At 42.2% G+C, this 22,619-nt stretch overlaps 1 protein-coding gene across 1 annotated transcript in view; it reads left to right on the forward strand.

The window, feature by feature from the left end:
* Positions 1 to 22,619, forward strand: part of LOC147712454 (receptor-type tyrosine-protein phosphatase V-like) — a 558,680-nt gene that overhangs the window by 400,859 nt on the left and 135,202 nt on the right. Inside the window, exons 33-36 of the mRNA XM_086923127.1 lie at positions 3,385 to 3,461; positions 6,421 to 6,555; positions 15,223 to 15,345; positions 18,135 to 18,295. Of these exons, the coding sequence (XP_086779253.1) occupies positions 3,385 to 3,461; positions 6,421 to 6,555; positions 15,223 to 15,345; positions 18,135 to 18,295 (496 nt within the window). The remainder of the gene's footprint in view (positions 1 to 3,384; positions 3,462 to 6,420; positions 6,556 to 15,222; positions 15,346 to 18,134; positions 18,296 to 22,619) is intronic.

Raw genomic sequence — 22,619 nt, forward strand, 5'->3', positions numbered from 1 at the left:
TCTCACTGATCACTGTGTGTCTACACTGATACTGTGTTTTCCTGCTCTCGTTTTAGTGTGTGGCTGTTTCTGTACATAAACAACACACTTCCTGCATTATAAATTATTTGGCAGACTCCAGCCTTGGCTTTACATTGCACTTCTTTCTTATTCAAGCTGAGGTCACACAAGCTCCATTGTACAGTGTCATATCCTTCCCCCTTTCTGCAGTCCATCCAAATTACTTCTGAGTGCTGTCAATATAGCTTTTACCTGACAGGTTAAAGGGGAATGGATGCTCTTGTCTGTACTATAAGTCTGCTCTAGCATAAGAATTTAAGGATATGTGTTTCATTCTTCCTTGGCAACCAGTGAGTATAAATTCTCAAGGTGAAATGTGCTTAGTTTGGACCTTTGCCCCAGTCATTAGAAGTTATTTATAAATGTATGGCTTTGTTTTGTCAAACACTGACATCATACCCAAAAAGCCACTTCAGACAACTGGCGTCAGGTTCTTTTCTGACTTCTAACAAATCGTCCCCACTTTTTAGAACACCACTATGAGACGTCTGATCTGTAGATAAGTCATGAGATTTTATAGGAGAGCGGTATTCTCAGAAAAATGGTTTCAGTTGGCGGTATATTTATGAACTTTAGTATTCAGTATCTGTCTCTGGAGTCTTTTCCAATGGAGGATGAAGATTGCCAGTGGGCAGAGAAATGTAAGGAACATACATTTGTTTCAGGTAGTTTTTCATCAACAGAGAGGTAAGCTCACCAAGTGGTGGGAAGAGGGGAGGGGATTACCAATGATCATATGGAGGACCTCAGATGGCTGTAGACATGGAGTTGATGTGGTAGTGTGATTCATAGAATAACATGAGAGAACCAAAGAGATGGAAAATGTTGAGTGCTGGAGAAAATGGAATTGGTATCCAAGTCCTGCGCCAGGGATAGAATACCCAATCACTGTAGTCGAACAGAAGAGCTACAGTGATTGGATGTGAAGAATATATTTCTTCTACTTGAAGGCAGGCAGTGGATCAACAATGACTGACCAAAGCTGGAGAGTTCTAGGAAGGCCTGAAGTTTGGAGAAAGGAAGACTCTGTCCACTGTGTGGGGACAATAGCCTATAAAGGAGACCAGGTTTAAGCAATTGTTAGAGAAAGATAGTAAACATATGGTTACAGGAAACGTGACCAGTAACCGAGATTGAGTGGAACCACAATGACTGGGCAAAAGCCCTGTGATGGACACAGGTAAGGGACTTCCTTGACCATCGAAATGTTGTGTGATGGAGAGAGAGTTAATAATAAGTATGGGAAGGACCTAAGAGTAATCATGGGAAAGACATATGATTTAGCAAGGAAGAAAACATCAAGTGACTGTGGAGATGATAAAGGAAGAATGCTAGAAGAAAGGAACACAAATTCCTGGGGAAAATATCTGATTGGCAAGATGAACTTGAATGGTAGACCGGGGGGAGGGGGAGGGAGGAACCTCACATGAATTGTGAAAGGAGCAGTGATAGCTCAAGACAGATCAAGGTCCTCCAAGACTGGACAAGGAAGATCTCTCATGGCTGGAGACTAGCAGAAGGCATCAGATGGATGGAACATAAGGAAGATTTCTGATACCAGGAGGTCTATGGTGACTGGAGGCAGGACATAGAACATTGATGGCTGCTGAAATTGAGCAGACCTCTAGTTGCTTGAGGCAGGTAGTAGACCAGTCAGGGTCATCGACAGGACATATTGACCTGGTGGGAGGAATGCTAACAAATAGTCTAACCACTGGCAAACGCTCGGGGTAGCATTCCAACCCATCATTGTTTTCGCTCATCATGCCATCCCAGATCAGACCCACCCATATTCAAATCAGCCTTGGTCCTGCTCCCTTGGAAAAAGTCCAGAACAAACTGCCAAGTCAGGTTATATCTGAACTGGATTACATGGATTATTTGTCTTTCTTCAGTCGGGTATAGTTTGGTTACAGTGCCACAGTGAGCACAAGACCCAAATCTGAGCGTAACTTAGCCACTTGGGACATTACATCAAACACACATGTGGCAGGGTCTAATCTGAGGTGCCATGATGAGCAAAGCAAGGATGGGTTGGAGTGCTATCCCGAGCAATTGCCAGTGGTTAGACTATGTGCAAATATTCCTCCCACCACCTTTTTAATGTGTGTGTGACAAGGCATATTGTTAATGCGAGTTTAGGGAGATGCCCTTAGACAGACAGAAGCAAGAAGAGTAATAACGGCTGCACACCTTCCTTTATGCTTTTGAGTTTTGCTGAGAATGCCAAAAGTATTTTGCGTGCAAAACAGCTCTGTGTATCATCCCACCACAGCATATCAAAGATAAAGCATACAGGTGCCTCAATTTGTGCACCACGCTGCTGCACTGCTAGTGAAAGCGAGGTATCGAAGTAAACCATGTCATACATTTTTAAACCAATGTAATCCATAGTAAACCATCCAGTACACTTAATGTTCATCCATTTCTGCTTAACTTAGTAGAATCACTCCGGAGACAGGAGAAGTTTTCTGGTCAACACTGCTGTCTCCGGAGTGATTCTACTAAGTTAAGCAGAAATGGATGAACATTAAGTGTACTGGATGGTTTACTATGGATTAAATTGGTTTAAAAATGGCTGACATGGTTTACTTCGATACCTCGCTTTCACTAGCAGTGCAGCAGCGTGGTGCACAAATGGAGGCACCTGTATGCTTTATCTTAGACAGACAGAGACATGTAGAGCAATCTGTTAATTATGCAGGGCGAAGGAATCCTGTGCCTGGCGACAGAGGCAGCCTCCATGGTTATAGAAATAGATCGCTGAAGCCAGACTCTGAATCTCCAATAGTTGCAAACAAGATAAGGAGGTCCTATCTCGTTATCGAATACTGGAGAAATAGAGGCGGTCTTACTCGACCGAGGACTGCCAGAATTTCCTAAAATTGCAAGCTGGTTAAGTACCTTATATTATTAGAGTGAGTTAAGGAGATTGTATTTAGATAAAATTGTTTTGTGATTTCTTGCAATGTTTTAGAGAATATATCAAGTGGATGAATGCAAATTTATGATCGATTGATGGAAGGCACAGAAATGACTCCTGATGCCTGGATAATTCCTGCACATGTCCTACATTCCTTGGATATTGCTTTCCAGACGGTTCTTTCCTTTTGCAGCATGGTGTAGCGTGATGAGCCCTAATCCAGACAATAAGTGCTCTTTTCCAAATTACAACATTGGTTAAAAACTGTGACATACAGCGAAAGAGTCAGATTGATTTTATACAGTACTTCTCTGGCCAGCCACCATGATAGCATTATGTTGTCTAGTAAAGATATTTCTAAAATGTTTGTATTAACCATATTTCATTTTTCATATTTGCAGATGATAATTCAAGAGTCAAATTAAGTCTTATTGGTGAAGAACCCGCTTCTGATTACATCAATGCCAACTTTATTCCTGTAAGGCTCAAAATCTTTAATCTAAAAGTCTGAGTAATTTGTGTAGCTTTATGTAGTACCCTTTGGTACCATAGGCTGCAACGATGTGCCTGAAAAAACTGCTTGTCCAGAAACGAAAGGGAAGTGAATCAGCCAACATCATAATGCATTAAGTAACTGTAAACCAGGACCCATGACCTCCAACCTGGTCCATGTGTCACCTCCCACTTTCTCTCACCGCTTCTCTCTCACCATGCCCAACCACGGGGCTTTACCCCTGCTTTCCCTGAAGCATCTGCAAGTGCTTGCTCCTCTCAATGCTGTTCACCTCCTTCATTTGAGCATCAGAGTCTGTGCTATATAAACCACGTACATCCAGAATATCTTCATATCGCTAACCTCTCCTATGCGTTGCCTCACTCTTTTCATGTATCTCTGTCTCTCACTTCTCGTCTCTTGATTTCCGTTGTTTTTGTGAATTCCTTACACCATTTATGTGACTTCTTTGAGTTGGACCTGAAACCAGAATAACCACTATAGAGGCCTAAAACCAAGGAACAAAGAGTTAAAACCTTAGATAACATCCTAAGTTGAATTGCAGCATGAGTTTCTCTGTATTCAACAGACCGTTCAGAGTCCTGCAGCATGACTGCCTGCCTATCCAGTAGAAAAGTGAAACATGCCCTGATTGGGCATAGCTAGGAGAAGAAACTGATCATAATACGCAGAAATGAAGAGCCAGTTTTATAGAAGGCACAATGACAATACCCGGTGCATAGGGCATTTCTTATCTAGCAGCATGTGGAATGCCAAAAACAATTAAAATGCTACTCTGGGGTTCTCTCCTGCTGTTATGTTCTGGGAGTATTGTACTTTTTTTCCATCAAAAGAATGGCGGCATCATCAAAAAACCTATGTAAATGCCTTTGGCACTTTTGAAATTAGATAAGAACGGAGAGATACTTTTTTGAACGCCTGTTGGATACACCAAGAAAACAGATACGATCAGGGAACATGAATGAAAAACATGATTCATAACTAAGAGGGCTAGTGGCAAAAACTGGTCCACTAAATATCAAAGTTTGAATATACATTGTGTTTGTTCTCAAGATTATTTCCTAGTTGAGGCCACCGAGACTTGATGCTGGCTGGTAGAGTTACAACAACCGAAATTAAATCTCTGTGCATGAGGGAACAAGAACAAGGAAAATTCAGTCGAAGGCCAGCCTCAAGCTTCTAGTTTCACTAAGCCTGTTAGAAGAATGCAGTGGCTGATAATGTTGTATCCAGTGAAAGAGTCAGTGGACGGTGCGACCTATATGGTCTTTACGGACCCTTATGCAGCAATCATACAATACCAGACTGAGAACTGACACTCTCTACAATCCAGGCCATGAATTGGCTAGTAAATGGTCCAGAAAGTTGAATGCTTGAGTTTACACTCGTAGTCTTGGTTAATCAGGTGGGCTATAGATGAGAATATAGTTTGCAATGTATAGGGAGGATAACAATCAGTATGTACCTTTTAACTCTCTCGGATAAAGAGGCATTAAGAGAGCCGTGTGTATTGATAGCCAGTCACAGGATACACAACAAGTTCTTAGAAGCTTTAAACAAGAGGGAATCTCAGTTAATGCCAGTTGTTTATCATCTGCTTAGCACCTCTTCCGTCAACATAAAATATCTGCCCTAGTTAATGACCAAACTCTCAACTCGGTGTAGACATTTAACAATACTTTTTTTCCTGTCTGATTTTTTTATCTTAAAAATGTGGATTGTTTTTTACTGATTTTAAATGCTGCTAATCATAACTACCAAGCCAATAGCTGTGTGGATTGACAAGGAAAGGGATTAAAAAAATAGGGATTTTAGTAAAGAGCCTTAAACAGCAGTAGATTTGCACAACCTTGATACTAACATTTACATATTTTCTTACAAGTGCATATTTGACCATTTGAGTGTCTATATATCATTGAAACCTGTCAGGCTTTGAGGCACAAGTGCACATTAACTGGTTAAATAAATGCAGAAATATACACATTTAAGGTTAATTTTATCACAAAACCTGAAATAAATATGGATAAATACAGGTACAATTAGCAAACAATAAATATGGATAAATACAGATGGAAATGACAAAATTATAAATACCATAAAACCGGGATCTCTAATCATATGATAAGTCCTCAAAAGTACTTCTTTCAAATTCTGCCAAAAAAAGACAAGAATTCTCTTAAATCAGAGATCAGGGGTGTTACTGGAGGTTTATGACCATTCACCATTTTTAAAAGTCAAGACTATTAACATTTATATGAAGACAGATTCCACCTCCTAGCTCTAGTTCTCAATGGCAGGTCAACTAGTACTCACAGCTGCACAAGCAAGTATTGTTGTTATCCTGAAGCTTGTCCATTAAAATTGATGCTCTGGTTCCTACTTCGTTTATCCCTCAAATGGTTAAGGCATTATGAAATCACAAATTGTATTTTCTCAGATATTATATTTGTAAATATTTGCTGTGTATGTTCTAAGCAGTGCTAAATTCTTTAGAGCAATATAGGTAATTTCTCTCCACCTATGCTTTGGCTGCTTTTTTTCTCCTTTCACATCTAAACTTATTTCTACAGCATGTAGTACCCTGTAGGTTCTATGTTCCCACTTTATTATCTCAGTATTGACCTCCGTCCTCTTATGCACTTGGTCAGTTTGTTTGGCCTAGGAGAGCACATATACAACTGCACACAATATCAGCAGTACTAGCTGTATTTCGCCCCTTTCCTGTAAACATTTGTTATTCCAGCACTAAGGGTGTGGATCATTCTCCTGCTGTTATCTGGCATTACCTTAATAAAATACTAAGTAAATCCCTATTTTAATCCATACTGTTAATCTGCAGCTCACTCTAAGTAATGCTGGAGTAACATTTTCCGTGTGTATTCATGACATTGTGAACACTTTGCTTTACCACTGCCTTCTTCAGGGTTATGTCGGATACCAAGAGTACATATGCACTCAGGGGCCGCTGAGAAAAACCATTGACGACTTCTGGCGACTCATATGGGAGTACAACGTGCGCAACATCGTAATGCTGACTGTATGTATGGAGAACGGCCGGGTAAGTCTGAGGTTTGATAAAATGACAATGCACAATATTTGCTGCACTCTTGGAATAAAAAGACACAGTACAGCTATCCAAAGCACTTAATTACATACCAGATTTACGGTCAAGGTACTTACAGTCAAGGTGCTATTGCTATATTAGGTCACCATAGAGTGCTATAACTGGCATGGATTTCAAACCTGTGTCAGTAGCAAAGCGGATGGTGTTAGTAGTGCAAATATAGAATCCTGGAATACAAAGGTGATACACATAGAATAGTCATGGTGCTGGGACTCGAAGGCACTCTGTAGTCCCGGATGAGGCACAGTGACTAAGTTGCGATAGAGTTACTAAAATGCGACCAGACATGGTGTTCTGCGACATGCCTCTGGCCAAAGAGGAACAAAAGAACCCCTGATTATTATGAACTGTTGGAGGAAAATTGCCTGGATAGTGAATGGGGAGGCAATACATTTAGGCCATGTACTACAACAAACAACAGGGGCATGTAAGGAATACATGAATTAATCTCATCCACTGGTGATCACTCAGGCACATTCCAGTCCATCGTTTTCTGCGACTATGTCACTCTAAACAGAGGCCTACCATGTGCAAATCACCCTGAACTGATATCTGCTTTGAGTGCACATGAGGGTTCAAAATTATTAAATAAACCCAAGGTAGCCCAGACATGCAATTGCCCAGCCTTCGGCTCAGGCTTTTAATGATTCAGCGGGCCTTTAATACCCGGTATAGTCCGCTACAGCAGACTATAAGGCTATATTAAAGTCCCGCTGTCTCGTTACAGTCCCTCGCCTTCGTCTCGGGCCTTTAACGATTCAGCGGGCCGTTAATAGCCGGTATCACCCGCTACGGCGGGCTATAAGGCTATATTAAAGGCCCGCTGAATCGTTAAAGGCCCGAGCCGAAGGCGAGGGACTGTAACGAGACAGCGGGACTTTAATTGCTGGTATAGCCCTGCTATGAAGGGCTATAAGGCTATTAGAACATTCTACCACTAGAGGGCAGAATGTTCTAACAAATTAAACAAAGGGTTCTCGAAGCTTCAGGGGATATAAATCCCCTCGAGCTCCGAGAAGCCTTTGTAGAACATTGGAATGTTGCTCTGCGGGCCTTTACCGGCCCGTAGAAGCAGGGAGCACTCCATTGTCTGCAATGGAGCTCCCAACATTCCAATGTTCTAATTTGTCTTAAATGATTTTACTCTTACAAGTAGTGATTGATTTGTGCAGGGTTCACACCTAAAACTGAGCTCCAACTTAAATCTTTATTTTTATATTTTCGCAACAGATTATAAACATGTGGGTAAGGTCTTTAAAGGCGTAGCCTAAGTCACCGTGATGCTCAGCCAGGGACATCTTAAAGATTTTGGGGCCCTGGGGCCGAACGAATTTTAAGGTCCTCCGTTTGGAACAGCTTAGAATGCATGATCCAATTTTAGCTCTTTCGAGCCTTCTTTGGTCATGTCACTGACCGTGCAAAGGTGCACTCGTCGAAATTCTAAAGTTATTACATCTAATATTCAGGGATAGTGATGTGTTTTCAATATTGTAATATAGTAGCGGCTCAGTAATATTACTGCAAATGATATCTGTGACAGCCTCCCATTTCCTATATGTGAGTTCCTGTTTTGATCTAAAAAAAACTTTATATGGATGTTGCATGACACAGAAATATAAAATTGCTCTCTAAAATGTCTGTAAGAGACTCTCACACATCACTCACATTAAAAAATAAATTAAAGGGAAACATCATTTAAAACAATCTTTTAAGGAATTACTCAAGGTCATCAGGGCAAGACTGTAGATCAGAGCTGGCACAATCAGGGGACCCCCTGAATGGATGGGGCCCTGGGCCAGAGCTCACTTTGCCCATGCATTAGAGTCTCTGTGCTCAGCATATCTATTGGCACAGACCCACAACGTTAGATTGCTACTGTAGTGTCTTTTATCATCCAGACTTCAGGCTCGAATACACGAAGATCTGGCTGCAGATTTGCTAGTTAAAAGAAGGAGGTAACCAGCAAGTGTGGTGAATACATGACTAAATGTATTTAATCATTTTACGCTCTTAAACTAGTGCTTAGCAAAGTGTCTCGCTTTGTAAGCCTATGAAACACATTGTGAGTCGCAGATGATGTTCAGTTTATAGCCTTAACATAGAGATTCGACACAACATATTCGTTTTCAACGTATCTTTTTTGTTTGGTAAAGTGATGGGGTCGCAGCACAAGCAAAATGAATGTGGAAATGTAGGTCTGCTGTTCCTTGCAAGCCACATCGCTGCATTCCCAGCTGTTAATGAGCATTCGTGGAATGCGTCCTGGCTCATGCATGTTAATGATGGAGGGTTTCTGCAATTGATGGCAAATGGTTTGTTGAGCTGCGCCAGACTGAGCCCAGCTGCTGTGCTAGCTGTAGCCAAAGCCTCTCACTGAGACCTGGATTTTAAACACCTCCAAACATATACTGTACGGTGGCCACAGAAGGCTTACTTCTACTGTGAATAGATGAAGAACTGCAGCAGGGGAGCGAGGAGAACAGTTCTATTCAGACGCCAATGCAATGATTAATATTAATTAGAACATCGGAATGTGGCGCACTCCATTGAGTACAATGGGGTGCTCCGTGCCTCTGCAGGCCCGTAAAAGCCCACAGAGCAACATTCCAATGTTCCTTTCAGCTCTTGCTGTGAACAAAAGCCTGTCCGAGCCCGAGAGGATTTAAACCCCCTCGGGCTCTGAGAGGCCTTTTTTTATTTGTTATAATATTCTGCCCTCTAGTGTTAGAATGTTCTAATAGCCTTATAGACCTTTGTAGCTGGGCTATACCGGCCATTAAAGTTCTGCGTCCTTGTTAAAAGTAAGGGTGGGCGGGCGGCTACGCTCCGTGCACAAAGTGTGCGTAGTGCCGGCTTCTACGCATTTTGCGTAGCAGGCGTGGAATCCGGCACTACGCACGCTCCGCAGACGGAGCGTAGCTGGCCGCCACCCGCCTCCCTCCCGCCCTCCCTAAATACTTTAAATTAAAAGTGTAAAAGAATTAAAAGGCACTTACCTTGCCCGCCGCGTCCCCGGGGCTCGCTCTCTTCATTGCTGCCGTCTTGTGCACTAATGCGCATGCGCGGGCGGCCGCGCATGCGCATTTCTCACGAGAAATGCGCATGCGCGGCCGCCCGCGCATGCGCATTAGTACACAAGACGGCAGCAATGAAGAGAGCGAGCCCCGGGGACGCGGCGGGCAAGGTAAGTGCCTTTTAATTCTTTTACACATTTAATTTAAAGTATTTAGGGAGGGCGGGAGGGAGGCCTGTGGTGCGTAGTGGGGCTACGCGGAGTGCGGAGGTGGGCGTAGTTTCTCGCCCACTTCACGTAGCTCCGCGAAGCCCCACTATGCCCAGGGTTAGTTAAAAGCCCTCACATTCGGCTCGGGCCTTTAACCCTGGAGCAGGCCTTTAATGGCCGGCATAGCCCACTACGGCGGGCTATGAGGCTATATTAAACAAGTGCATGAAATGTGTCTCACCCAAACTAATATAAAATGTCCAGCGCTCTGCAGGTCAATAAACTATGACCCCGGCTCCATGATTTTTTCTAGACCCATTGTCAAAAGTGGCCCGTATACGTACGAATGGTGGGGGCCGGGTTGGAGAAGGATTCAACAGATGACCACGAGGGAAATTAAATAAATTAAAAGAAAATCCTCGTCGACTGTCGAGATCCCCCTCCCCACCGCTCTTACCTGCACGGGCCACTCCTACCTATGGTCTTCAAGATTTTCAAGACCTCACATAAACTAATTAATTGATTTGCTCCCCCCGCCAGAAGACAAAGATAGTTTATCTTGTATATTATAGTAAATATGAAACTGGACAAACATGCTAACGGATTTAAGAGGGGGCTTGTGGGCACAACATGTAACACACATAAACCATGCTGTGTTATTTTAAAATTACCACTCTGAATACATTCCTGGAAAAGCAATCAAGCATGTCAAACAGGTTATGTGGAAACCTTTGCTAAGAGGGGCTTTTTGAAAACATAGTCCTTTATCAGAATTGAGAGTGTGACACATATTCCCAGCTATGACATATAAAAGTTTTCACTGAATTGCCAATTTCAGGGTGGCTAACCTCTGCTCTTTGTTCTTTCAATGTACAACGCTATGTTTGAGTGTGATGCTTGTCAGCACTCTTCAGAAAAATACTATTTACCAGAGTCTGGTGTCCCTTTCTTAGTCGCTGATCTGGACTGCCTGTCTTTATTAATTTATGACTGCAATTCAGCAAGGCAAAGCAGTGGCAAATGTTAACCTCAACATAGGTAATTGTCAGATAAAAGGAAACAAACCTTTTCTGAAACACCAGTAGACAATCAGGGGGTCCCTGTTTATCTGGCATACTTTAGACCTCATCTTTTTGAAAAATGTAATCACTTATAATGAGGAGTCATCATCAGTGCTGGAGCCATTTTCAGAGTGGAGGTGCTGCTATCAATGTTACATCACTTAAGACATAGAGATTATGAGAAATCCAACCATCACACAAAGAACAGTGCTTCAAATAAGCCATGCCCATTCAGCAGGAGAGTGGTAAGTGTGTGGTATGTATCCAGTGGTGCATTGTGGAGCACACTGTCACAAATATAGTACTAAAGCATTGTGTGATAGCACAGTTTCCTTTTAATTCATCACAATATTTATACAGACATGGTTTTGTTGATAAAACTATGCGGGGTACAATTTATAGATAATGTGTAGGATTTCGGCAAATATTGATCATTTGCGCATCACCAAGTAAAGTGTCTTGATTTTTTTTTTGATCGTATCAAATTTTGGTTTCTATCACTCTTCAGAACTACAAAAAAATGTCCTTAATTAGTACTTTCCTAACTGCTGACATATCTTTAAATGAGCTGGTCAGATACTGAACTCTATTTAACTTTGACTGTGGGTCAGAAAACAATTCGGCATCCAACAACTTTCAGCTTCAGACTCCCTTTATCCAAGCAATACTGTCACATGTTTAACTTTACAAAATCTTCTCACATTGTTGCCAGAGAAGGAAAAGTAAACACCACTCTCCATTTTAAAGGAACAAGTAGCAGCCTGTCAGAAGACAATGGAAGTCTGATATTTAACCTCTGTGTTTGAACACACAGCAAATGTGACAAGTCATAAACAAAATTTAAAGACACCCTTATAGCGCATTCATAGATCATTCACCTTCTGAACTACAACACAGTTATTTTGAGGGTGCTGCAGCACCTCATGCACAAATACTTCCTGTTCCCTTCAGAGTCATGTCCACTGACATGTTCAGATCTCCAAGCCATCCGTTTCCACCGGCAAACTCCCACTTCAATTGCATCCCTAAATTCTAAAGGTACAGTACCATGAGAAACGAGATGGAAAAAGCATCACCGAATAGCCTCTCCTAAACTCAAACTCCTGCTTTTATCTGGGCACTCAGTAGCTCTCTACTAAACAGGGCTGGCAACACCCCTTTAGAATTTCCAGGCTGGCACTAACACTGGCCCTAAAAACATTTGGAAAGCAAACTCATCAAAGTAACTGATATTCTGGGTATTATATGGTAATGAAACTGAAAATGAGTAATCAAGAATAAAAAGGGATGGAGAAGTCTTATGTGAGAAGAGAACTCTTAAAAGGGCAACTACATATCCAACATAGTGCCAGAAAATAAAGGTAAAAAAGCTTTCTACAGTGAGACACAAGAAGGGACAAAGAACTTGGGGGACACAAGTCTGGCATTGTAAAATGTCTTCAACAGCATTCTATAGAGGCAAATCAGCTTCACCTGTGAGATAAGTGGGAGCCTATATGGATGAGGTGGGATCCACACTAGATGCAGGAGTGATGTTGGCTCCCATGCATCGCTCTATTTTGTAACCCTTTGTTCACCCTCATAATAAAATAAAGGTATCTCCTTTTACTGGGATTTATACCCTTTACGTTTTTTGGTAGGATGGCCGATGATGAAGCATGACATCCAAGGAGGGGGGGGAGGGGGGAGGGGGGGTGGTGAGGCCACATCTTTCAAATTTTTGAATTGATTTTCAAATGGTTTGGGCTATGGTCCTACGTTGATTAATGCAAGTTATTGCCATGGTCCATAGTGTCTCCCAGAATTAGGGAATCTTCCTACGGTGACCTTTGTATGTCTCATTCGCCTTTTTTGTGAATTGCAATTTTGTGAATGACCTGCTGGAGGTTATGGATGATGGAGAAATCAGCATTTTGGATCAACATTTTATGATTCAGCTCCAGGCACAAAGCATTAGTGTTAGCAACTCTGCCATAAAAATGTTTCTCATCTTTTCCTTTTGGGAGAAGCTGACGCATGCAGAAGGACACATCTGTCTCCTTCCCTTTACATTCCACTGTTGTTGCCTTGCTTCTTCCACATTGTTCTTTAACCTCTGATGAGCATCATTAAAAATACAAGTTACCATTTCAATCATACCCTGAAGACAGTTAAATTCTCATAACAGCAGATAGCTCCAAAACACAAACCCCTACACTCTTACGCCTGCAAGAGGTAAATGTCTGGATGAATTACATTTAAATAAGGGTAAAACGGAGATGCTTTGTAGCAAGTGGCTTACCTATTAAATAATAACTGTTAGGAGTTGGTCCCTAACTTGTTCGCCAAACAGTTGCTGCTGCAGAAAGTGTGTAAATGTTGTTTTCTTTAAGTCGGAGTTCTGGCCGAACGAGCAGTTTGAGTTGATGAAGAACCAGCTTGAGCACGTGTGCTTTGATTATGATTACTGTTGATATTCTAATGGTACCAGAAACAGTAGCTTCACAACGCCCCCAGGACCATGACAGACACATTTTGTTTCAGCTGAGACTTCGGATGGTTAGAGCAGCCAACATCTCTGGGTAAAATACCAGGAATAAAATGAGGAAACTCAGGGGACTCTAGATCAGCATTACTGATTCCCACAGCAATTCTGCTTTTCTGGTTGGCCCAGGAGTATCTTTTAACTGCACCTCAGGCCACCTAGGGTTATCAAAATGCAGAGGGTGAGAGGGCATCCAGAAGAAGCTCCATAGAGTACACAATTCCTTTTCTCATCACATCTGAAAAAATATACAGTAAAGCCTGGTATCTATGAAAAGTGTGTCTCTGCGGCCATGTAATGGTGATGCCGAAACACGTTACACTATGAAGTGGAGAAAAGAAAGAGAACATGTCTCAAGTGCCAACAAGCCATACATTGGCTTCTCATAGAGGCACGTTAAAGTTTATTTTCTCTGATGTTTGCATAAATGCATGACATGGAACATCTTTCATTTTTTATGAATTTTACATATCCAGTCAGAAAAGTCTAGGTACCGGTATATGTTTTTAAAAGCTGAAAAATTAAGAAATTGACATCCTTAGAAATGGCTGTGCATATTAGGAGCATAGAAAGTAAAAAAAAAAGAAAAAGATTAAAAGGAGCCTAAAAAGTGCAGATGTATACATGTATTAGTGCCAAGAATCCAGACTCTGAGAATTAAGAGCACAATGACTAGAAGGGATCAAGGCCTGCATCCTCCAAAAAAGCCTCACAAATACAAAAAATGTACCGGACTAGTCAATGATGTGCCCAACTGTGTACTATGTCCTGCATATCAGTCAATACTGAGTATTAAAAAAAATGTTAGGTAAGCCCGCACACTCCTACCAAAGTGTCATGCTTTATCCTCAGGCTTCTTCATTCACCAAAAATAGTTCTAATGGTGAGTGGGGTTTCTTATATAAGAAAAGCGCTTGCAAAATCTCCAGTGCATTGGTGGAGACAGAGGGCCCACATGGTGTTATGAAAAATTTCCCAGCTAGCTCTGTAACGGATTTATTCCTCCGTTATCAGGAGGATGTTTAAAGACAAGTGTATGGTGCTCAAGAGAACACCTGCACCACAGTGGTCAACATGTTTCTGCCAAGTGGATCTATAACAGTGTCTGCATCATTTAGTAGGACCAGGATCCCTTACTTAACATGGACACTCTTCATACAAGCACTCCTGCATCATTTGTCAGTCCATGTTACTCCTATCAACAATCCCATAGTTTTTGGCCCAACCCCTTCAAACCCTTTCTTCGAAGGTTCCCATACCAAGGGGGGGGGGGCGGGGGGCTTCCATTTTTAGGACGAGGATGAGGAGGGGGGAAACAGAAAGACAGATGGTCCACAGCTGGTATTACCATAGACTAGTTGGGTTTAACTTTTTGTATTTGTATCATAATAATAATAACAATATTTCTGCTACTGTTAATATTGAACCCACACCAGTTGGCCCATATCATATTAAAGGTTCATCTGAAACACCCAATCTCTGATGTGACACGTCTATTAATGTATCTGTCCAAAAGCCTCCTGAAAGCCTATACTTAACAGGGAACAACCTCTCACACGCCTTGAGAATTCCTATTGGTCAAAGGATCATAGAACGTGCCTTTATTTAATAATGTGCTTAAAGCTGAGTATTCTGAAGTGAAAGAAAGCGCTAAGAGGTGTTTGAGAGTGCAGCTTTATAAGTAGTTGTGGTTCGCTTTAAATGCCCTGCTTTATAAAGATCCTACGCTGTGTGATGTTTTCCAGGCTGTGTCCTCTTTTTTTTCTGACTGCCTTCTTTCACCTGCCCTTCAGGTTCTCTGTGACCATTACTGGCCAACGGACGGCTCTCCCATTTCATATGGGCAGATAAACGTGCGCTTGGTGGCCCAGGACGTTTCTAGCGAATGGACGACGCGTGAGTTTCGTCTGTGGCACGTGAGTGGAAGGAATGCTGCATCCTTTCCTTAAAGACAGTCCGTCGAACAATAAAAGGCTTTGTGATTTGCTGAACGGGGAGTCAGGACGGTGCGGTTGTAAAATGATTGTGAAGAGCTGTACCAACTGTTCCAATAATTTCAGGTTGTTGACACAAGGCATTTTGTAATTGTCTGAGACTTAAAATGTTCAATCTTTTTGGTGTATCGATATAGATGGATGAAATGGGTAGGTTGTGTGAGAGGGTAGAACCTGACTGGGCCACTCGCTTGGCCTCAGTCACTGGGTATCCCTGCCATTTTAGTGGCCACTGACCTTCTCCTTGTCTTTTGTTTTGTCTGAGACCCATCCTTTCAATCCCTAGGGCAAAGAAAGCCTCCTCTTTTAAATACTCCATTTATGACGTTGAAAATCAATGAAATAGTTTTCTGTTTAATAGTGTAGTTCAGTTCGATATTTCCTGAAAGCTCTGTAGTTGTCGCGGGCCATACATAAGCACATAACCCAGGCAGCTCATTCACCCGCACTGAGGTACTAGAGCAGTTAGTCGTGACGTGAAAACTGGAGGGAGATCCACCTAAAATTCTAGCATGGGCTAGCGTTGATAGTAAAAACATGAGTTCTGCCAAGACTGATGGCCAATAAATGTCTAGTGCCTATAGAGAAGAAATTGCAAATAATTGGTGAAAGGAAGAGTAATTTATAGCACAGGAAACACTACTAAAAAACGAAATATGCGGTTCTGTTCGATCCTTCAAATATCTGAGACTTAATCACTCATATTTAGATTACATCACTAAATTGCAACAAGGATAGATGTAAGATGATGTTTAATCTGCTTTTTAGCTCTTTAATGTCATGATCTTGATTCCACTGATTCTTAACATAAAGGACTAGGCAGACCTTCGTGCTCTTATCAAGGTACGCCGAAGGGACATCTTCGGTTCCTCCTGGTGCCCTGAAGGGTGGCTGCTGTGCTGGGAGGGTGACTCCAGGGTCCTCAGTCTGAAAGCACCAACTGTCCTCTGGGAGCTTCCAGACACCACTCTATCAAAAGTGAGACTCCTGTGGATTCCCACTTTCATACCACCGAAGGCAATGCCCCAGTCACTCCAGACCATGCTCAATGCATTCATGATTCCCTGTCTGCCATTGCTGACAGCAGATACAAAGTGATGCATCCTCTTCGCACTTATGACTGTGGTTTACTCAAATGCTTGATAAGCCAGTGCATCTGCTGCAATGAATGCTTGACATGTACACACACAACACATATTATGGAAGTCGACTGGGATACGACAGAACATGCTTTTTTAAGTTCTTATCGAACTGTAAGTTGAATAAGTACTGTTTGCTGCATGTCACAGGTGAGGGTCAGGGATGCTGCCTTGGTGAGCCCCACTCGTGCAAAAGCAGCGATGCTGCAGGACTCGCATCTTTATGGTGGCTTCCTTACTGTAATAAAAGGGCACGACGAAGGTTATGGAAAGCACCCGAAATAGTGTGTGCCACTTTACATCATTGCAATTTCTGTATACCAACCTACGAATGGAGGGCCACAGTGTCCTTTGGCTTTTGTTTTGGTATTGGTGGGAACCTTTTCAGGAGTCTCTGGGAAGACGGGGATTCCTGGGCTCATGCAGTTATGACTGATGACGTGTGGCTTTACCTTACCATTCAGCTCAGAAGAGAGCTCCAAGTACCACCCCAGTACTTAACCACAGGATAGTTCCACAATCCAAGATTTACACAGGGAGCCAGTTTTTGGGTAGAAACTCAGTAATTGATGAGAAATATAATAGCAGTCAATAAATCATTGTGCAGCAGTTGCTTTTGTGTAGGAAGAAAAGGCACTTATTGACACACAACTCTATACTGTACATACAGAATCAGACAGTAGAAGCATGTTATATAGTTATCAGGGTCTCATTCACTGTGTGAGGGAGCTGATATTAGCTTAAGATGTTCCTAATGGCTAGTGGAGAAATATAGCCAGTATGAAATGGGGCCCATTGCCCTCCAGCACCCCTCCTCAATAGTCAGTCGGCATCTTCCCTGAAGATGGTATCAGGGCATCCCTTCCTGGCAGATTGCAAGACTCTCCCGCTTCCTGGTCCCAAACCTTACTAAGCAGGAGTTGACAGCCTGAGCCTTCCATAGTGTGGACACATAAAAAGTATCACACAATTCAAGGCAAAGAGTAATATTGGAGACCACAACTTGGGGAAATGCGAGTTGCTTATGAAGTTAACAAATATCTTCTAAGTCTCAGTGGAAAAATAAGTGTGACTTTCACAAACAATTGCTTCCTTTTCCTTTTCTGTCCCTTTGTAATAGGCTGTGGAATTTACTGGTTACACTGCCCCCCCCCCCATACTGTGACCAGTATTATGAGCATATAACGTTTACTGCCAGACCTGAACCTTTTATGTTTGTCTAGAAGTGTGAGAGGTGCCACATGATATGGTTAATTCGTAATCGATAGTGGCATTAATGCTGAAATGAGATTAAGTATTAAGCAAAAATGTGCCCACACTGAGAAGCATTTGGGAGAGTTGTTTATTGCTTCAGGTAATTTAATGGCAGAGGATGGGTGCCTATCGCAGTTTGGCCCGACTCGACCAAAGCGATACATATTAGTTCCAGGTCCATTGCCATCCTTCGTCTTCTGCGCAACCTCTCCTGCTCCTACTCCTTAAAGAACCCACCTGGCTTGCATGTGTTACATAGCTAAACATTGATGCGATGCATATAGCTACTTCACCACTTTCTTCTACTGTTTGCTTCAGGACGCCTTGAAGCTCGAGAGAGATGTCCACCAGCTGCATTACACAGCCTGGCCAGACCACGGCCTTCCTGAGTCCACAACCTCCATGATTTACTTTGCGGAGCTTGTGCAAGAACATATCCAGGCAGCCAAAGGGTCGGGGCCCACAGTGGTGCACAGTAGGTAAGGACCAGCGCCAGGGTTTATGAAGTAACCAACATAAATCCTGGAAAGTGAGATGTAAATATGCAGATGTCAACTTTGCATAACTGTCTTAATATCACTGTTTATCTTATTGCTTACCCCTCATAAATGTGGATGTATTTCTGGACATTTTTTGTTCTATAAACTCAGTTGAAGATCACATTACATTTTGCTTATGAGAAGACCAGCGTGCAGTCAAATTTAAGGTCTTTCGTCCACAGCTCTACTTGGATTGCATGGCTGCCAAGCTACTCTCATAATTACATTTGTATTACTTGAGGGATTTGTGTCTCTCTCTTCACTGCAGGATCTCACAGAATACCTATTTTGCATAAATCTTAATTAAGCACTTTTTAGAACAGCATCTAATTTTGTATTCGTAACTCTGGAACATTTTAAACCTGCAGTAAACTCTCTCTTCTTCACCTAAAAATTGTGAAACCATCTTTCGGGCTCTTGTGTGGGAATTATCCCTAAACATGCAAACAGAGATTGATTGCTCTTTCACAGCACTTTTGTTCCTGATCTTCCTTGGCGGTGTTCTGCATCAGTTCCACAAATTTTCAGGCCTCTCTGCTCAGCCTCCAGCTTAACTCTACTTGTAAACCAACAATGCCATTAGGCTTTTCAGTCACCTTGGTTTTTGGCGCGGCATTACCTCAAACTTTTTGCCTTCACCGTCTTACTTCGCAGAACTCTTTTTTGCTGACATTAGGAGTCTTTGCACTTTGACTCTTCTAACCAGTTCCAAAGTGCTTGTGCTCTCTTTCTCTAAAACATTTTGAAATAACTCTACCTAATTGACACATTTAATTTACTTGTAAGTCCCTAGAAGATGGTACTGCATGTCCCCAAGGCCTCTAAAGTATATGCTTCTTACTGGCTGCAGTGCTCATTGTGCCACCCAATAAAAACATGTCTCTCAGGCCACCCACTGCAGCCTGTAGTGCAGTTTTAAACTGCCATTTAGATCTGACATAAACCTTTTGCCAGGCCTAACCATTCCTTTTTATTACTTATTTGGTCACTCCTAATGTACGCCCTAAAGGCTCATAGAGCAGGGTACATGGTATTTAAATGGTAGGAAATGTGTGTTAAAGTTTTACATGTCCGCACAGTGAAACACTCCCAAAGTTGTTTTTCACAGTTGTAAGGCTTTTATCTACCAAAGACTAACACTGGGTTACCTTATTACTTTGAAGAACTGCTAAATGTGCTCTTGAGATAGGATTTTTCCTTCAAATTACTCTTAATCAACACAAGCAGGTGTAATCACTTTATTATCCGTAATTTCACATCAAAGAGTAATGCAGAATTACCAAAATGACTCTGATTATTTCAGCATAATTGAAATTCTGCCTAGGCCTAAATGTAATTTTCAATCCCTCTGTTAGAAATGGGTTTTCTGGTTGGCTAGCGTATGCGCCTAAGCCAGGAAGAGCCCACCACTCTAGTCAGGGCAAGGGTGTTACAAACCCAAGATAACCCCTGCTCAACCCCTGGTAGCTTGGCAGGGCAGTCAGGCTTATTCCAGAGGCAATGTTTAAAGTGTTTGCACAACACACACACGCAACACACACACACTCAACACACACACACTCAACACACACAAATTCAACACACACAAATTCAACACACGCAACACACACACACACAACACAAACACACACGCAACACACACACATGCTACACACAAACGCAACAAACACACACACAACACACTAGGCACACCACAGAAGAGACTCCACACAAGGTTATATAAAAATATGCCTTGTATTATACATAAAACACATTAGAACACAATCACATAAATGAATAATCACTTTGCCAAGTAGGCAATTGTCATAACATCACATGTAGTGCACTGAAGTAAATACTCATAAGTTGCACATGCCATATTCACCATCATGGAAACAGTATGCCTAACTTCGCAAGTAGTGCCATGAAGTGAATACACCTATTTGGCACACTTTATAAGAAAACATCATGAAAGACATGGTTACTGTGTATATCATACTATCACATTATGTTGCTTTACATCAGGACCTGAAAAGGCAGTAGTTCGATGCAGCTTAAATCACCAAATGTCATTGTACATGAAGCACCAACGTTCCCATAAATGCATAGGGTGTAGCGTCCCTGCACTCCTACCACTCTTTACATGGTACTTCCCTTCCATTATGTTGGGCGCAGAAGCATCTGCCTAGCTCCTACAGGTAATACAGTAATCCCTGTGGTTTTCCTGAATGAGCTTGCAGTTGGGACTTTCATGGAGTATTCCTCCAACGTGCAAAATCTTAAATGCATGCCCCAAGGTAGGTGTGGCAAAGTGGGGCGGCACACTCACACTGTGACCTCCGTTGCAAATATGGTCAAGTGCATTCGCCTGTGAGCATGCAGGGCAGCTGCGGAAACCCCAGGGCTTGCGTGTCGAATGCAGATGGGTCTCTCCTGAGCGATCCGCACAGTGCTTAATTTGTTAAAAAATGAAGTGCAGGTGCTCAAATGTTTAGGGGGAGGACACACCCACTTCCCTGGCCCCTCCCACTTCCTTTATTGGCCCTACCCACTTCCTTTATTCGCTCCACCCACATCCACATGTTTAACACATCGAAGCCACTACTTCACTTCTCGAGTTCCACAAGAAGCTGAAGACCTGGCTCTTCACATAAGCACCTCAGGGACGAAGAAACACAAGCAAGACAGAAAGGTCAGATCAGGATAGGGTGCAACAGGTAACAGCACGGAGTTATGCAAGTATGTACTTTTGTGCATACACCAGATATCCTTGCTCTCAATGTAGTCCTTTAACACTTTAAACACACTTTTAGCAAGTTGTACCCTGCAGCACAAGGGAAATCTTTTATCCAAATGAACATTTATCACATGGAAGGAACCACCATTCACACAATACATTTTTAATACACTGTACTCTGCTGTTTAACACACAATCACAATGCAGAATCATGTTAACCCAGTGACTTACTTTACCACGCAGACATTTGCCACACGCCATTCTCTTTACCACACGTACAAAACTGAATCCTTCCACTGGGAACTTTATCACACTGGCATTTGTCAGCCTTTCCCACGTATGTGTCTTACCACAAGACCTTTACCAGAAGAATTAATCTCACAGTCCTTGACCCTGTGGGACTTTGAACATACACACCATGTAACATTCATAAAGGTTCTTTTAGATAGAAACAAAACCTCATATATTCAAAACAGGAAATGGTCACAGAGATTATTTACAATACTTTTAGTCAGCTGCTGTACTACAATATTGAAAACACACTTCACTATCCCTGAATATTTGATGAAAACACATTTATAGTTTGGAGAGTATATCTGTGCTCTGTAAGTGACATGGCCAAGGAGGGCATGAAAGAGCTGAAACTGGATCAAACTCAAACCTTTTCTGAACAGTATCCCACAAAATACGTTTGGCCCGGGGATAACAAAATCCTTATAATGTCCCTGTTCTATCCTTCCTAAAACCAAGCCTTCTCCCATCATTAGTATTAAGGGTGAGTGTCAAGTTCAATGCAGCAGGGAGGCTCAGTAGTTTGTCTGACACAAGTTTCTGCATCATTGACCCTGAATAATAACATTGTGGGTGGTGGTTTCTTCATTAGCGATCCGATAAAATAGTGACATGACTGCAAAAGATTGTCTTTAAAACTAAAAAAGACATGCAGTCCAGTTTGTGTTTGTTTGAACTACCAAGTGTTAAGAGTAAAACAGTGCTATGTTTTGCGCTGGTGTTTCTCAGCATTATGTTTGACCTTATTGCATTAGCAACCGATTATGCCTGCGACTGGGTCAAAAATAATGCTGAGAATCACCAGCGCAAAACATAGCACTGTTTTACTCTTAACACTTGGTGGTTCAAACAACCACAAACTGCACTGCCAGTCTTTCTTAGTTTTAAAGACCATCTTTTGCCGTCATGTCACCCACAATGTTATTATTCAGGGTCAATGAAGCAGAAACTTGCGAGACAATAGGGTTATCGCACCCTTTGAGGCTTACCACGAAACCCCAGGTGTTTGTATCTCTGTGGGCCACATCTTATAGCACTACCAACATGATGACCTCGCGCCCCTTTCCCGTTTGCATGTGTAAAATAGACCCCCATTTAAACATGACCCCGGACCACCGTGCGTATCGTCGGCCAATGAAATGCAGAGACATCTGATTTCAGCAGTTTGTAATCCGATAGATGGAGTGGTTACTGTCTAGAGTAGACTAATCTTTCCTTGCTCAAACTACGTCTCAGAGTAAGCAGCGTAAGTCCACA

Source organism: Lissotriton vulgaris, chromosome 5 (genome assembly GCF_964263255.1).
Source record: "Lissotriton vulgaris chromosome 5, aLisVul1.2, whole genome shotgun sequence".
In the NCBI taxonomy this organism is placed as follows: domain Eukaryota; kingdom Metazoa; phylum Chordata; class Amphibia; order Caudata; family Salamandridae; genus Lissotriton; species Lissotriton vulgaris.